The 18032-nt window shown below is 45.8% G+C and overlaps 1 protein-coding gene and 1 non-coding gene across 2 annotated transcripts; one reads left to right on the top strand and one right to left on the bottom strand.

Moving 5' to 3' along the window:
* The first annotated feature begins 3884 nt into the window (after nt 1-3884).
* TRNAD-GUC (transfer RNA aspartic acid (anticodon GUC)) lies at nt 3885-3956 on the top strand. Its single transcript has one exon. It is a non-coding gene; the product is annotated as a tRNA-Asp (tRNA).
* A 617-nt stretch (nt 3957-4573) lies between these two features.
* On the bottom strand, nt 4574-10210 carry LOC127343361 (katanin p60 ATPase-containing subunit A1). Its single transcript, XM_051369479.2, has 7 exons — nt 9943-10210; nt 8616-9087; nt 7168-7365; nt 6550-6794; nt 6096-6254; nt 5308-5395; nt 4574-5085 (listed from the first exon to the last, which is right to left on the bottom strand). Exons 1-7 carry the CDS (start codon nt 10059-10061, stop codon nt 4804-4806), a joined length of 1563 nt encoding a protein of 520 aa, XP_051225439.1. The 5' UTR covers nt 10062-10210; the 3' UTR covers nt 4574-4803.
* Between the last annotated feature and the right edge of the window lie 7822 nt (nt 10211-18032).

Below are 18032 nucleotides of genomic sequence, written 5' to 3'. Positions count from 1 at the left end.
TACGTCAAGGATCCGCCTTCCCGTCTACGTCATACTGGATCCGGGTTCCATATGGGCCTCCACGGATCCGGCTTCCTCCGAAGGTCGGTTGGGATCCGGCTTCCCTACCTTGGGCTAGACTTCATCCTTCAAGATCAACAGCAACTGGGCCGCCCGATGGGCCACATGCCACATCACCATCTATGGGCCACCCGGGCTTGCCGGATCTAGGCACTGTCGATGGTACACCCATGAAGTATACCCACAACATTGTGCTTGCAGATACTTCGACCCCTGAAGTCAAAGTACAAAGTAGCATCAACCTTTTTCGTGACAAACAACTCGAGAGTCTTGTCTTGTGATTCTGTTCCGCTACCGCCTCCTTGTATGCAACCCAACGTTGTTTCGATTTGATACACATTGTCTTCCAGAGGGATGTGCATTCCAAACCCCCACAATATTCCTCCCTCCAACTCAACAACATCACTTGACTCATCCCAATGCAAATAAATCCTCAATTGTTCCAAAACCTCGGCATGGTTAGGACAACACTCAAACACCAAGTTAAGCTCATCCGGATCCGGCTCTATGTTGCCTAAATAATTACAACATATATGTAAATGTAAACAATAAGTACTCATGGCAAGGCACACACAGAATCCTAGCGACATAATCAAACATTAGGCCTAATCTGCAAATCTACCAAGAACCCTAACCTACAAATTGTAAGCATAATGCTTCATAGCAACCATAACAACCACCATCTGCCAATGCAACAAGAATCAACCATGTATGTTGGGTTTATTTGAAATGCTAGGGTTTCCAAGATTTGGACAAATTCGATCAAAACTAAAGTTTACAATCAGCTAACATCAAGGGGAAAATGGGAGAATACCTCTAGGCACTTTGGTGTGTGTGTTAGGGCATCTCCAGCGGGCCGACGCATTTCGGACGTCCAAAATGTCCGTTTGCGCCGGCCCGCGGACGCGTTGTGGGCCAGGGCGACCGTTTGCGTCGGGGGTAGCTCCAGCGGTGCGGACGCATATTTTATCCCGGGACAGCATCAAGGTCGCTAATGGCGTTTTACGTCCCGTCGAGGACTGCCGCCGGCGATTAACTGTTCCCGCGCGGCGACGATCGTTCCCGCGCGCGCCCAATACATTGGCAAGTTTCGCCGGTGGTTCGCGCGCGCGGGAAACGCCCTGCGCGCCAACGCCGTTTCCCGCCCCCGCCGTGGCTATATATGGTGAACACCGGCGGGGGCGACGGGCACACCTCAAGCTACCATCCATCCATGGCCGACCACATGAATTGGGAGCACGTTGTTCACATGTGCCGCCGGCTCCACCCGGAGGAGGAGGAAGACGAGGTAGCCGCCGCCGGCGTTGAGGCGCAGCAGCTGGACCTGGAGGTGGTGGCGGCGGAGGCGGAGGTCGCGGAGGTGGAGGCGGCAGAGCGCGCGGAAGGGCGCCTCGCGGCGACCAGGGCGGAGATCGCCAACGCCATGGCCGAGCTCGCCGACGCCAGGGCCGAGCTCGCGGAGGCGCGGGCGGCCATCGCGGCCTCCGGCCGACGCCGTCATCCACGACATCGCGGACGACGACGTCCCCGTGCCCATGCGCTTCGAGTGCGCCGGTGACCAGCTGGTTCTCGCTCGCGTCCTTCGAGTCCTCGGCCGGGGACGCCCGGCCGCCGTCGAGCTTGGCTAGCGGAGGAGGAAGCCCACGCCTATGCGATGGCCATGGTCGGGGGTTAATGTGCTCCGACTGGACTCGCTCCAGCGTAGGGCCCTTCTCCCGCGCGGGTCGAGCAGAGAACCGGGAGCTGGAGGTCGCCATCGCCGCCGGTGGACGAAGCCGTGGCGGCGGCGGCTAGGCGAGGCCCGCTCGCCGCCGACGTGGCGGCGATCTAGGCGGCGGTCCGGCGGAGGAGGACGCGGCAGCGGCGGCGGTCCAGCGTCGGCGGAGGAGGAGGCCCGGCGGCCGCGGCGGTCCAGGCGGCGGCAGAGGAGGAGGAGGCCCGGGCGACGGCGAAGGCGGCGGCTACCAAGGTGGCCGTTGCGACGGTGACGGCCCTGTGGGACAGCTCCCTGGCCGAGGTCCTCGAACGCCGCAAGCGGCAGGACGAGCAGTCCGTTCGCCGGCGTGCGCGGCGCGCGGAGTGCAAGAAGCGCTCCCGCTGACGACGGCGCCGGCCCATCCGGCACGATAGTAGGGTGACATCGCGAGTAACCGAGGCCGGCGTAGGCCGCGCGACGGCGAGTAGGTACGGCCGTTGTAGTTTTAGGTTAACTCGACTAACCATCTCTGTAAAGATGGTCCTTTTAGCCAATCAATAGTAATGAAAAAATCTTTTGCTTACCTAGTCACTGCCGACCGGGCCCGGATGTACCCAACGCGGACATTTTCCGCGACCGCCGAGCGTCCGCGGAGACGCAAACCTGGCGCATATTTGGGTCAGGTTTGCGTCTCCGCGGACGGCCCGGTCACTTTGCGTCGCCCCACTGGAACAGGCCTCAGACGCATTTCCGGTCACGGCGGATGAAAACGGTCGCTCAGCGACCGTTTGCCTCGCGCCGCTGGAGATGCCCTTACCTCTAGGCACTTTGTTAGATGGTGTACCACAGTAGTTGTATTATGTGATAGGGTGTCACCAAAAAATAAAACTTTGATTCCCCTTGTTGACGCTAGCGGCCACGCACAAAACGTCCCCGCGCTTCATGCGCCACCGATCCACACGCACGCTCGATAGGACCGGCGCCATCCGACCTTGACAAGCCATGGCGCTAGCAAAAGCGCACGTACGTCTCCCTGTACCGGCACAGCCCAGAGGAATAAAGAAAAAGGAGGACACGTACCAGCATGCAGGGGCAGCTATTAGCTAAGAGCACGGCACTGCAGGACAGCAGGAGGCAAGCCAGGGCCGGCTGCCCCGCCGCGAGCTAGCTAGTGTCAAGTACGTACCGGCCGGCCGGCAAGGACGGACGCGCGCGCGCGGCCGGCAGCGGCACGGCAGGATGGACAAGATAGGAGATCGCGAGATGCCGCTGGCGTTCGTGCGTGCATGCACAGCACAGCTAGCGCGAGGCTTTTTACTTATGGCTCACAGCGCGCGCCCGTACCGCTGCTGCCCACAATGGCATCTGCCGTGCGTGTGCCCCGGCGGCCGGCGCGCCAATGCGCCATGGCACGGCGCACGCCCACGCGCGCGAGCGTACGTGTGCTGCCGCACTCGCAAGCCCACACCGCCACGCGCCCACGCCACGCCTCTCCAGCCCCAACAGTGTGCCGGCAGCACGGTGCCGTGCCGTGTAGCATGCGCGTGCAGCAGCAACAGCGGCTAGCCCTCGTGTGTTCTGTTCCAGCTGCTCAAGATCCCTCGTCACTGTTCCGTTCGAGTGTCACGGGCTCACGGCCACCAGCATGTTCCAGGCGCAGCTCAAGCCCGCGCACTGTGCGCGCCCTCTTTCGTTCCTTTTGCTCTTGTACTCTACGCCAGATGCTTTTAATTTCGGTCTCGGCGGTGCCGTGGGAGGAGCAAGGGCAACGCAGAGGAGGAAGAAGGGTAAATGCTCTGCCTGCGCCTTTCTGAATCAGGCCATGCATCTTTGGCTACAGCTAGTACATAGCATGAGCACGTAGCATGCATGGTATTGTTCGGCTTGGCAACTCTAGGGCACTGGCTATATATTCCTCTGTTTGACAAGGCTACAACGGCTTGCGACAAACTTAATTATACAGTAGTACAGTTTTGCAGCCGAACGCCGAATAGGCGGAGTTGAACTATCACCAACCTGTAACCTCCTACAGTTTACCTTGCACACAAGGAAGATAAAACAGGTTAAGCCCGTAACATGATTGGTTTGTCAATTATGAGTAGCTTGAGATTGCAAAATAAACATCCAAGTCGTTGTAGTATAGTGGTAAGTATTCCCGCCTGTCACGCGGGTGACCCGGGTTCGATCCCCGGCAACGGCGTTAATTTTTGCGTTTTTAGATTGTTTTTCTTTTCGTTATTTATGAAGAGTATTTTGGTATTGCCGACCTGTTTACCATGCAATGAAGCATGCACTGTTGATGTATGCTACCACCTCGCGTGAAAAGAAGTCAAATGAGGGTCTTCAACTAGATTGCGAAGTAGGAGATGCAGGCTACGATACCAGGCCGCAAATAAAGCCACAGCATAGGGGTCTTCAAGGTCTTGGTGACAGGGTCATACCTGCTCAAGGTCTGAGACGGCCAAAAATCGCTTCACACGACCAGAGCTGAGAGTCAGAGGCGGGTGTCTTCAGATATGTAAGCGAAGCCCACGAAAGAGCAAACTTTGTTCAACGCAGACGCACCATACATGCAACATTGATGCAGTAACAGCAGTCGGATTCCCAAAATTGCTATGTAGAGTGGTTGCGGAGATGTAAATCTAGTGATAGTCGTGGCAATACATACCACTTCCACAATTAACAAATTTCCAGTGAAAGAATCAACAAACGCTTCCAAGCTTATTTATGGCCTCTCTTTTAATAACCTACCAGGCTCAGGGAACATAGTTAAACGAACATAAGGCCGCGGAAGCAGCATACCACCAGTCTAGAATCTAGATAAAGAAAATTTGATTGTGCAAATGGAAGTCTAGTGATAGTAGTGGCAGTACAAAGCATATTTCGAGAATTAACAACAAGAACACTATTTCCAGTGAAAGAATCAACAAACGGAACATGGTTAAACGAACATATGGCCGTGTCTACATAAAGCAAATGCCAGGAAAACACACACACAGACAAAAGATTACACAGAATCTAGCAAGCTTTAAACGAGAACCAATGATTTAGGCAGATCCAAACTCCGCCATCCACTTCTCATGCCGCTCGATATCAGAGGGTGAAACACTCTTCTGGACCTTGGCCAAAGCCTCTTCGAAGTCGCACATGGCCACTGGGTCCTTCGAGATATCGTCCTTCGACATGTTCTTGATCTCGTCACGGGTCTTGCCTGCAATCTTTCGCCTCATGCCATTCATCGAAGCATCACGGCAAACATTTGTAAGGTCATCGCCACTGTAGCCTTCAGTCCTCTTTGCAACTTCATCGATGTTAACATCAGAAGATACCTGTTGGTATAAAAGCAGTAAGCAACCGGAGATACGAAACGGTAATTTATTGTCAAATAAGACACCGCGGTACTGATAAATGAACGGCATCAATGGATGAAATAACAAAAGACATCACATCGCGGTACCAATGGATGAAACAACAAAAGACATCACATCGAACATATAACAACAGAAGAAAATATGAGCAAGAAATGCATTAGTACTGTAGTTACACCATACCTCAACCGTTCTAAGATTAATGTTGATGAGTGACTTTCTGCTTTCAAAACTTGGAAGTGGAATGTAAATACGCTTTTCCAGCCTCCGCCTGAGCCAATCAAGATACACCGAGTTAAAAAGACACATGTACCAAAAGTGTAGTAAAAGAAATATAGTTGCAATAATTGCATGTAGCTAGCACGTTGACTGTCAAAGAAATAGCCAAGTAGAATTAAATAACAGAAGCTGTAGGTTGTTGTCCCCACTGCAGAAAAAAGATGTTTTTACAATAGACGGTTCCGGTAGAGGCGTAAGAGCAGTCAAAAGTCAAAACAACCAGATATGACTCTAGCCAAGAAGGTCACACTGATTTAAATGTTAGTGAATGATGTAAATGTGAAGTATAATGTCTGCATGGAGCAACTAATTCAATCATATATACTGCTCTAGTCCTTCATCCAAAGTGTTTCTACTTACATGCTGAACTGACTTTAAATTTAGACAAGATATAAACCTATTTCTTCCAGGAAATTACATCTATACAAGGCTTATGGCCTTATGAAACTAACCAGTGACAAAAGTTACAAATGCGCAAGGCTCTGATTTTAAGCCATATAAGCGGTAAATGAGAAATGAAGCATGAACTGAACAAAAGGATTCTTTGCATTTTGAAGGACTCCAACAGCAGTACAACTCAAGGAATCAATGATCTTGTATAAAACAGGATATTATTCCTGAAGTTCTGATACTAACAGAAACAACTCTAAGAAATTAATATATGCAAATATCACGGAAAATAGTTTGCCAACCTGAGTGCTTCATCAATATCCCATGGAAAGTTGGTGGCTGCCAGAACCATAACAATTTTTGGCTGACCATCTTCATTGGTAGAGCTATTGTTAACACCATCTATTTGCACTAGAAGTTCAGACTTTACCCTCCTCGATGATTCATGCTCACCAGAAGCTCTGAATAAATACATAAGCTGATAAAGCTGGACATAGTATTTTCTAATGATTATAAATAAAATAAAAGAACTACCAATTTCAGATTTTTCTGTCATTTGCTTGTTGAGCTTTATTAAAAAGAAAGATATAAAAGCATGAAATATTCTCTTCTACAAAACGTAACTTGTTTACCAAACAAAGAAATTAAGAGTGTCTTCATTTATGATACAAGCTGTTCAGGGAGTTATCATTATCTTGGCAGTAATCAATAGAAATTGAACTTGCATGGCAAACGGAAAAATGTATGTGCACATACCCACGAGATGTACATAGGGAGTCAATTTCATCAATGAAGATAGTACTTGGAGCGTAGGCCCTTGCAAGTTCAAATAAACAACGGACCATGCGCTCACTCTCCCCCCGCCATTTAGAAGCCAATGTTGCAGAAGAAACATTAAAGAATGTTGTGCCACATTCTGTAGCTACTGCCTTTGCCAAAAGGGTCTTTCCAGTACCTGGTGGGCCAAACATAAGAACACCTTTCCAAGGTCGACGAATACCCTGATCAGAAATAAAACCCAAAGGGACATGATGAGGCTAGATGCAACTTAGACTGGATGAAAAAGGTTACAAGAGAGAAGATAATATACTACATGGAATATCATAATTTACTAATGTTACAAACTCAAATTGTGGTTAGGGTGATTGGAACATAATTCTGAATGAAGTTTTCCTAAAACCGGTCGTATTTAAGAACGATTGCCATGTGTGATGTACAGATTACTCACACATGCTGTCAAATAAAGACAGCAACATTATCCTTGGCCGTGATGTTAAATAGCAGCAAGAATGGATGAATAAAATAACAGACGCTTTATTGTGGAAAGTATGAGGAGGTCCATACAATAGCATAGTCCAAATTATAAATCATTACCTGAAAATATTCAGGCATCCAGAGAGGAAGCACAACGGCCTCCTCAAGGAGTCTTTTGGCCTCACTAAGTCCTGCAACATCATCCCATCTCACTCCTGGGGTCGAATCTAGAACATCTCTTTCAAGCATGGCAGCTAAGTCCCCATCTGGCCCATCATATTGTGACTTCTTGGACTTGCCTTCTTCGGCGTCGCTACTCTGAAACAAAAAGATCAGAAAATTAGAAATTTCAAGAAATCTGAATGTCATATAAAGGTACTCAACAAGAGAGGAAAATTATTTTACACAATGTATACATGAATATTCCAGTTCCTTGACTTAAAAAATAACAACATATGCTCTCTTGTTTCAGTCGATGATTGCTTTTGAGATGCTTGGTGATTTCAACATCATTCTTGTTGTGTGCACCATCATATTTTGTCTCTATGAAATATGAACAGCAAGGAACTACAAATAGATGATGATGGTATTCCTCCTGTAGGGTTCAATTCATTAGGAATTTTCCTATAGCGCTTGTTTGGTTCGTAGGATTTGAACCCATAGGAATTTTTCCTATGGTCTACTTTGCATGCAATCCCATAGGAATTTTTCCCTTAGGTCCAACCTCATAGAAAATTTCCCTTGTTTCTATAACAACTATGGCAAACACATAATCCTTCACAACAATTCCTCCCCAGTTTCGCCAAAAGACCTCTATTCAACTCCACACAAGCCTGTCGTTGGGCTACTTGCGTCTTCGGCACGTACAAAGGAAATGCTTTTTCCATGGTGCAACCAAACAACATGCAATACAAATTCCTGTGATTTCAATTCCTAAAGGATTGAACAAGCCATGGCATTCTATTTCTACTTTTTTCCTATTCCTGTGTTTTGTAAATCCTGCAACCCAAACAGGTCCTAAAGAGACGTGTTTTCTCACTAGGACAAACTTAAATAGTTTTAGGAACAAATGGAGAAACCCAAGTTAGCTTTATACAAAAGAAGTGCTAAGTTGGACTGAGTGGCATCATGTGATTGACTTCAGCAGTACCTTGCAGAAAATTGTTACTTTGAATGCACCAAGAAGGTATGCTAGAAATAACGGATCTACAAACATTTTGAAGCCATACACATACAAGCACTACTATAAAAGAAGTACGCCCTCCTTCCATAATTCTTGTCGTGGTTTTAGTTCAAATTTGAATACAATCATGGCAAAGAATTATGGAAAAGAGGGAGTATGTATCTTAGATTATATCGTGAAGCTTCCGTCCTTTTTGCACTACGCAGATAGGTAGTAAACAGTGCCAAAAGAAAACGAAGCACTACAAGTCTAATATCTTAAACATATGCAGAACATGTGTATTTTCTCATTCACGGGTGCAGACAGAGGAAACGAACAGCAGCAAAAAAACAAAAAACAAATAAAGAATTTATAGTGAACAGAATATTTGCTTGACAGAAATTACCGCTGAATCACCCTTGCTTGAACTTGATTTTCCTTTCCTCCCACCAGCGCCAGAAGCAGTAGATGATCTCACCACAGAGCTTGATTTACTCCCGTTGGGCTTTGCACCACGGCTAGGTGTTCCAGTCTTCGACGGACCCCGTGACCAAGCTCCATCTTGGGAGGATTTTTTGGCACTAGATTGGCCTCTTGCTGACCTTCGGGTTGGTGTATCTTTTGGAGGCGCCCACACATCAGGGTCATCAAAGGTTTGTGGCGATGATGTTGGATACTCATCCAACGGTTGGAACAGAAATGATTTATTAGAGCGAATAGGAGGCGATGAGGACCGCATTGTCCCACTCCCAGGAGCTTCTTTAAAGGACTTCATTTGGGCATCAAGCTGCCTCACAATCTCCACCTCTTCACTGATAGCTTGCTTACATTTCATCCATTTTGTGCGAGTGAAACCGTCGTCCAAATTAGTCAGATGCCTGCATGATCAAGTCTTATCTATCAGAACAGGAAGGAGAACAAGTAAAGTGCATATATTAAGCTTTTAAGTACTAAAGATAAAGAACCAAGATAGGTAAAATGCTTTCTCTAAGTATTTAATAGTATAACAAATGTTCACGCATCCATCATTTTACCTTCAAATATGTAAATAATAAACAAATGAACAAGAACAGGAGCCTATTTTTCTTTGGAACAGTTGCATAATGCAACTGAAAGTTGATCCGCAAAAGGATTGTCTAATGCGCTGTTTTAGTGAACTCACACCGCTATTGTTTTGAAAGTTTCAAGATGAAATAGAGCATCGATGTCTGTTATGCAACCATGAAAAACGCCATTGCCACTTTACAATAAACAAGGTTGCTTTTCTGACTTCCAGACAGGCTTTACATGCATCGCTTGATATTATTCTGAAGCACCCAAATCATAAACATCAGCTACCGTGACGCTTTCAACAGCTCTAAATCTATTAAAAAAAAAAAAAAAAAAAAAAAAAAAAACAAGCCCAAGCTATCGAGTCGAAACTCAAAAGTTCATTAAACTTACACCGGAGCCGGATTTGACCTAACTAGAGCCATATATGACGGCAGAACGGTGAAAATAGAAAATGATTTTCTCAACCCTAAATAATGACAAGACTAACAACATAACAACTGTAAGGCTCCTCGCTCAGAGCAAAATGACCACAACCCACTATACGGAAGCAATCGAACGGATCCCCACCGAACAAATCCGGAGATCCTCACTAGGCCCGACCACGCGAATTCCACATCTAAGTTGATTTCTCCAAATTAGGCCTAATCTAGATGGGTGTGTTAGGGGCCTGGGGTGCTCACTTGTTGATCTGCGCGAGGGCGCCGTCGAAGAAGATGATGGAGGTGTCGTAGAGACCCTCCAGCGCGTAGTCGCGCGCGTGCTTGAGGTGGTCCTGCAGCCCGGCGAGGGGGTTCGCCATTTCCGCCGCCGCCGCCGCCGAGGTGCGGGGAAGCGGATTCGCCGAAGCCCGCGCGGAGTGGGAGGAGAGAAGGAGACGCTGAACACGGGCGGATGGAGAAGATGTGATTTCGAATTCAGAGACAGCAGCAGGTATAACAGAGGACTGCGATGGCCCTGTCTGTTGGGAAGAAGGAGACTCGCTCACCGACGCGGCAGTGGCCCACTGTCAGCCAACTCCCATCCGCCGCACTTCTGTTTTCCTTCTTTTCTCCAATTTCCAAATTAATCCAGCTTCTTTTCAAAATAAGTGAACATATTATCTAGATCAAATATAACCAGAGCTCTCACACTTAATTTGAAATGGAGGAAGTATTTACTCATTGGTTCATCGGCTGCAGTTGCTAGTAGCTACAACTAGCCTTAACTGAGTAGGAAAATCGATATCAAGGATGTGTTCGGTTTGCGGATGGGGTGGAACTGAATGGAACCGTTCCGCACCCAGAGCCTGTTCCTGCGTTCGGTTGCAAACTGGAATGAAATGAAGTGGTTCCTCCAAATAAAATATTCCCCCTAGATCCGGAATGAAGTGGTTCCTCCGATTCGGCCGGATGAGGTGGAACGGGTGACTGTCACATGCTGATTACCAATAATTAACCAAGTTTAGTAATAATTAATCAAGTTTAGCACTACTTAATCAAGTTTAGCAAATAATTAATCGAGTTTAGAATAATTAATCGGGTGACTATCTCACCCATTACATTCCATTCTCATCCCATTTCAAAACCGAACACAGGGATGGAACCGTTCCGTGACAAAAAAAATTGTCCAAACCAAACACAGGGATGGAACGGTTCCGTGACAGTGGAATGGAATGGTTCCATTCTGTTCCACCCCATCCAAAAAAACGAACACACCCTAATAAAATCATGGGTTCTTAGAAGAGTTTTTTCCCTAGGTGACTAGGATTTCTTCCTCCTAGCGGCGAATCTGGGGCGAGGCCATATCCTTCTTCGTCTCTAATCCTTGGCCACCCTCTTGCCCAGGACGATTAAGGGGGAGACTTGATCTCATGTCAGCATTGGTATGTATGTACGCTAGAGTAACGAGTTTCAAGTTAGGGTTCGGAACACACGCAAGGTGATGAAAAGGTGTTGTATGCTTCGGATGCAAACACGGGGACAAGTGGAGGATCTAAATGTAAAAACCCACATACGATTGATTAGATGTTGGAGCTACCAGATAAGGAGGAGGACATGCATCACATGATCGTGGATGAGGATGAGATTAGGAAAAACATGCAATTGCTTGCCCTAGTAAGGGTTAAAATTGAAGAGTCGTTCAGCCAAGGTTTATTCTATGTAGAGATGAGGGCAACGTGGAATCTAGCTCAAAGAGTATGATTCAGAGCAACATATGTTCATTGTCCAAGTATTCTGCCTGGGGATTAGGATTGTGTCATGGATACATGGTGTAAGGGTACATTGCTCCTATGTGTAGTTTTGGTAATAAATGACAATTTATACGGACTAATATTTTCTTTGAGTTTATATAAAAGAAAACTCTATAGGTATTTCTTGTTGTACATGTGTTGGATTCATGTGTGGATGCCATGATAGTGATATACCTTGAGTATTAGCATCAAGATCATCGATCTGAAGAGAAGAGTATGATATGATCAAAGAGAAGAAGTGAAGATGGATTTCTTGTGTGACACTCTAATTTAGCCATACTCTAGCTTATGTTTTAAGCAATGGATGTCAAGATATTATGATATATCATGAAAAGATACAAGGTTGACCAAGACTAAGAGCAAAGATTGAATTCAAGTTGATTAACATATGAAGCATAATGCTTGTACCACATTGGAGCATGTGATCTTGTGGCCGGTATGGTAAGCCTCATCAATTATGCTTCATGAACGAACCTATCATATATGTGTGTTTGTGGTGTCTATGTAGGTTAGATATCGTTCCATGGGCATGCATCAAAATCAAGATCTCATATAGCCCGTGGGAGGATGATATCAAGAGGTAATTGTGATCAAGGTTGAGAAGGGAAAATTAAAGATAAGCATGTCGAGAAGGTCATGCTTGAAGCTTGTCGTCCATTTGATCCCCTAATGATTCTATCCCATAGTGATATGTGGAGGAGCAAATTGTGAGCCTTCACGAAGTAACAATGATCAAGTGATGCATTCCAGCTTGAATGAAGCTTGAAGCGTTGTTATCAAGATCAAGCAGGATGCCAAGGCAAAGGTATGACCTTGGTAGGTTTTGCTTTTACCGGTCTCGAGGTGGTTGTTGAGAGACTAGGTTATAGGATAGATAGCTGCACTATCAAGATGGGCTTCGATTGGGACTTGGTCACATCGTCTTATGGAGCTCAATCATTTGCATACTTTGCATCCCTTATTCTTGTTGCTTCTTAGTGTTTCTCTGAATGGGGTTCTTACTCTTGTTGCTAGCGTTTCAACAAGCCCAAGTTTATCAAAAACGGAATTTATATGCATCTTCTATTGCATTTTCGAGTTTGAATGCTTTTACCGGTTCTTAGTTTGGAGAGGTTGCCCTTCTAAAATTGTGTAAAAATATCCTGTATTGATTCCTAATATTTCCAACAATATTTTTCCAACAAAATCATGTGGAGAGTTTGGATATTTTTACCAGCTCTCAGTTTGGAGGGGTTCTATTCGTCGTTATCTTTCCAACAAAATTGGTTTCATCTCAATCGGAGTTCGGGAACATAGTGAAAGCTTAAGTTCTTTTGAGAGAACTGCAGTTTGGTAAGTCTACGGGAATACAGGCGAGCAAACCGGCAATACCGCGCTCCCCGTTGGTCCATTCGGCGATGCATCGGGCCCTATGTCGGTGCCGCCGAAGTGCTACACTGGACGGCCCTTTGCTAAGGACATGTAGCCCACCGGCTAGTCTGGCGCAGGCCCTGGTGCCATCCCAGCCTGCCGAAACGGTTTAGCCTAGGCGCCATCCTGGCCTGCCGGCCTGTTTCGTCAGCCAGCCTTGTGCACTGGTGAACCGGTTTTGGCGAGTGGTCTAGCATGCTGGTATGGCGATGTTGAGTTTCTGTCGGACTGATTCGCAGAGATTCCCCAAATGGCTTGTTTTCTTCCTTGGATTATAAATAGCCATTCTTCCTCCTTGAGGACGTAAGGGTCAAACATTCTATTTGCTCTCTCTCTCTCTCATACTCCATTGTTGAACCTCCAAAGGTTGCTTCCTCTCCATTCCCTTCTATGATTTTTTCATCTTCATGAGGGATTTGGAAAAGGAGATCTAGATCTACAATCTCCACCAATCAATTCCTCCTTTAAGTGAGAGAAACTTTCGGGGTTTGGATCTTGGAGTCATTTGTTGATTTCCTCCTTTGTTCTTCCTCTCTAATTCCTCCCAAGCATTTGTTGCTCTGGTGGGATTTGAATGTGAAGGATTTGAACACCTTTGGTGTTCTTGTTTTGCATCCTTGCATAGTGTTGAGCTCTCCATTACGATTAATTCGAGTGAGATACTGTGAGTTTGTTACTCTTGGAGGGTTACCTCCTAGTTGGATTCGCGGTTTGTGCTCCGGTGACCTATTCGTGGAAGATTGTGAAGAGGTTCGAACTTCTCCTTCGTGGAGCTTCTGAAGTGGTTGTGGGGCTTGCCATCTCCGGAGTGAAAAAAAAAAAACCATGAGGGAAAGGCATTTGTCCTTCTTGGTATTGGCTTGGAGAAGAAGGTGAGCCTTTGTGGCGTTCTAGAGACATTCGTGGTAGCCCGCGTCTTCCAACGTGGCGTACCTCACTTCGTGTGAGGGAACATGGGAATACATATTTATCTCTGTATGCCTCAGTTATAACTATACCCGAGTTTACTTTCCTTGTGATAGCCATCAAGGTTGAAGTACTTATATCTTGCTTATCACTTGTGTCTTATATCTTGTGTTATCTTGCTAAGCTTAAGTTGTTGTTGTTGCACTTAGTTGAGTCTAGCATATTTAGGTTTTGTGCTTATAAAATAAACATTAGTTTAATTCTGCATTTTTACAAGCCAAATCTGTAATAGTTTTTTTAAACGCCTATCCCCCCTTAGGCGACATCTCATCCTTTCACATGGTCATCGCTCTTTTGCAATTGGGAAGTTATTTTTGAGCCATGTGATGGCTTCTCGTGGGTAGAGGAGATGAAAAACTTGCTAACTTCTATGTTGTGTACGGATCCTACGGCACGAGCATAAGGATTGCCGATAGGGAGTTCATGAATATAAGGATCGAAAATATGGATTATGGCTATGTGTTGATCCTCCACCAAGTCTAGCGCCATGGGGTGGCTTCGGAGGCGGTTGTGGTGGTACAATGGGAAACGATTTAGGCCCTAGAAAGAGAGCTAGACGTGGCATGCCGTGGAGCAGCCATGATGATAAAGAAATCAAGAAATTTCGCAATAATGGAACTAGCCCACGCAAATTAGTTGACGCAATGATGAATGATAATAACACAAGGGGTCACGGGCAGACGTGGGGCCCCTATTACCCGGTGCTTGCCCAGGCTTCAGCGCCGCTCGCCTCCTGCGCGCGGGAGAAGGAATTAGCTAGAAAATCTTGATGTGAGCAGGGGAAAAACCAAATCGGTCATACTGGCTCAACTCTCTCAGTGTTGCAGAAATTAAAAGTGAAGCGGGAGTCGATCCTTGCAGAGAGTGGAATTAAGGGATGTGTTGATAACCAACTAATCCTCGGTTGTGGTGGTACGATGGGGAACCGATTTAGGCCCTAGAAGGAGAGCTCGACGTGGCATGCCATGGAGCAGCCATGATGAGGTAGAAATCGACAAACTTCGCAATAATGGAACTAGCTCACGCAAATTTGTTGACGTAGTTGTAGGATAACGTTGCATAGAAAACAAAAAAATTCCTACCGCGAACACGCAATCCAAGCCAAGATGCAATCTAGAAGACGGTAGCAACGAGGGGTTTATCGAGTCTCACCCTTGAAGAGATTCCAAAGCCTACAAGATGAGGCTCTTGTTGCTGCGGTAGACGTTCACTTGCCGCTTGCAAAAGCGCGTAGAAGATCTTGATCACCGGCGCCACGAACGGGCAGCACCTCCGTACTCGGTCACACGTTCGGTTGTTGATGAAGACGACGTCCACCTCCCCGTTCCAGCGGGCAGCGGAAGTAGTAGCTCCTCTTGAATCCGACAGCACGACGACGTGGTGTCGGTGGCGGTGGAGAATCCCGGTGGAGCTTCGCTAAGCGTGCGGGGAAGAAGGAGTAGTGGGGCGGCTAGGGTTTGGGGAGAGAGGGGGCGCCGGCCATCTAGTGGTGCGGTGTGGTGACCCGGCATACCACTGCATGGTGTAGTATGCAAGTCTGATATAACACCAAGGAAACACCGTTCCACTAGTATTATATCGCTCAGAGTGGTACAACAGAAACATATGCGGGTCCAAGGCATGTCTATAGAATTACAACATTGACTCTGTTACATAAGATCATCATAGCCTCCTACTTTACAATGAGGTAAAACTGCAAATAACTCCAGAAGAATGACTCGTAGTCTAATTCTATCACGAACTCTATTTGTAGAGTATTTAACTAGCTATATAGGCTAAGAATAGATTCTAGCTAAGTAGGAGCTAGGTTTAGGAAGCTAGTTCCATTCTATGGCTAAACTAGGTTTTCTCCTTGTTGGATGTGGTATCTGACTCCACTGACAGGGTCCTGTCTCTTGAAGTAGTTGTTGACTCCTCGGCCTTCGAGTTGCACCGTAGATCCTCCTTCGTGGCCTCCATATCTAAGCAGGGGATTTAAGAGTGGAATGAGTACGAGCGTACTCAACAAGTTCATTATAGGAAAGAGGTGTTTAATGCACTAGCTACGGCATTAGACCAGAAAGTCTAATACCAATGCAGGTTTTTATAATCATTTCTTCAAAAGGTTGCTTTTATTCAGAAGAACTATGTCCGTCAGCCTTCACCGGTTTACTAGAACTTCATGGAGCTCCTTTTCGGCCGCGTTCGCAGTTCCATATCCCGGAACAGGGAGTGACAGGTCACGGTTCTTTATACTCTGCAGAGGTGTGTTGCTTTACCCATAAGAGATCTTAAACTTGGTGCCAACCAGGTGTACATTCCTGTCCACACTTCCTTTGGTGTGAGGCCCGGTATAAGGTCATAGCCAATCATATTCCTCCGCTACCTCGCACACCCACCCTTTGTTGCAAACCCCGACCCTGGGTCCTCATCGGTCCACTTACACCATTTAAGGACGGACCCCGACCACGACAACAGTCTGGGATCGAACCAAACTCCTTCGTCGGTAGCTGCAACCCATCATAGACCACATTACCGTGGGGAATTAGAGTGGGATCCCCACCCTCAAGTTGTTCCGCAAGCCGCAACCGCTACGGTATGCACAGCATAACCGTGGGGACTTAGAATGGGTTCCCCACCCACAAGTTGCTCCGCAAGATACAACTGCTACGGTAAGCGCATCCGTTGATGTACAAGAGGTGGAAATACGATTGACTAGTCCGTCCCATTTCAGATCTTATGGTTAACACGGTTATTACGGCACAAGAATCACTGGCGACATTTGTTGTTTAATCCTAGATGGATATAAACCCTTGCAATGGAACCTCCACCATATCAACACAATCCATGGTTCCATTGCCCACCACATAGTCATATTCATAGTTATGAAAGTAGTGGTTTTGGTTTTTATGCAATAGTGATAACCATAGTACTTTGCAAGTAATTTGATAGAAATACTCAAATGACATGAGCAAGTGATGAACTTGCCTTTCTTGGCTGCAAGATTATGCAGACAAGGTCTTCGATACGCAATAACTCCAAATTCTGAAATAGCATCGTCGTCCGGTAAGGACGATGTTTAAAAGATTGGCAGGGATGCAATAATGCATAAGTATGAGATGCAATCGCTCTTAGCGTGACCTAACCCCGATGATTTAGGATTAGTGAGTGGTATTGATTAGTTCAGGGTGTGTTGCACTTTTAGAATGATTCTCATACAAGGTTCTTATTCAGGTGTGGTTACATGGTATCATAAACAGGTAATGCAATATATCATAACAAATATTAATAGCACATAACTATAACATTTGGTATAATCCTAACATGTAATGAATAGTGGTTGTTTTTAGCACTACATGGCATGGTTAATGATTAATTATCATATACTTCAAAAGAATAACTTTTGAAGAACATTATCTTTAATAAAGAACAAGTATGATAATTAGGGTTGTGGAGTTCTATGGTTTACTATGGTTTCAACTAATTTCTGGAGTAAGGTTTAGATGGATCACAACCTAGTTGGATTCATCAACTACTAGGGCTTGTATTGTTGAATTAAGCCTAGGCATCTTAAGCAATTAATTCCACATGGGTGCTATCAAGATTGGTTTATCTTGCTAGTGATAGCTGGCTAGGGTTTATAGGTCCTTATAAGCAGGGTTGATGATGGTTCTCGGTTTACTTCAAAAGAATAACTTTTGAAGAACATACGTCTTAAATAATAAGAAGTATATCAATTAGGTTGAGATTGTTTAGGTTTGCTATTTAATTCCCTAAGTAAAGAATGGTTGGTTCTTAGATGGAATGGTTCCTAAGTATTTCACACTAGTAGGGTTTAGTGGAATATGATTAGGTAATGCTTAAGATTTGGCATAGTTGTTATTGAAGTTCATCACAATGGTGTGATGCTAAGCATGGATAGTAAGGTTGATGTTTCTGGGAATTGAAACTAGGGTTTAAGCTTGGTTGATCCTACTTGATCAACTAGGTTTAGTGATATGCATACATGGAATACTAATTTGCTAGTGATAGGGTTCTACATTTTATGTGGACATAGGTATGTCTTTTAGTTGCTAATGATGGTTCTATGATTTGAAATAAAGTACCATGATCACCTGTTCTAACCTTGGTTTTAGGTTAGAAGCAAATTAGGTTTCATATTGATTATTGGAGCTAGGGTTTGGT

The sequence above is a fragment of the Lolium perenne genome, chromosome 3 (assembly GCF_019359855.2).
Source record: "Lolium perenne isolate Kyuss_39 chromosome 3, Kyuss_2.0, whole genome shotgun sequence".
In the NCBI taxonomy this organism is placed as follows: domain Eukaryota; kingdom Viridiplantae; phylum Streptophyta; class Magnoliopsida; order Poales; family Poaceae; genus Lolium; species Lolium perenne.
This window is presented reverse-complemented; position numbering and strand designations above follow the sequence as displayed.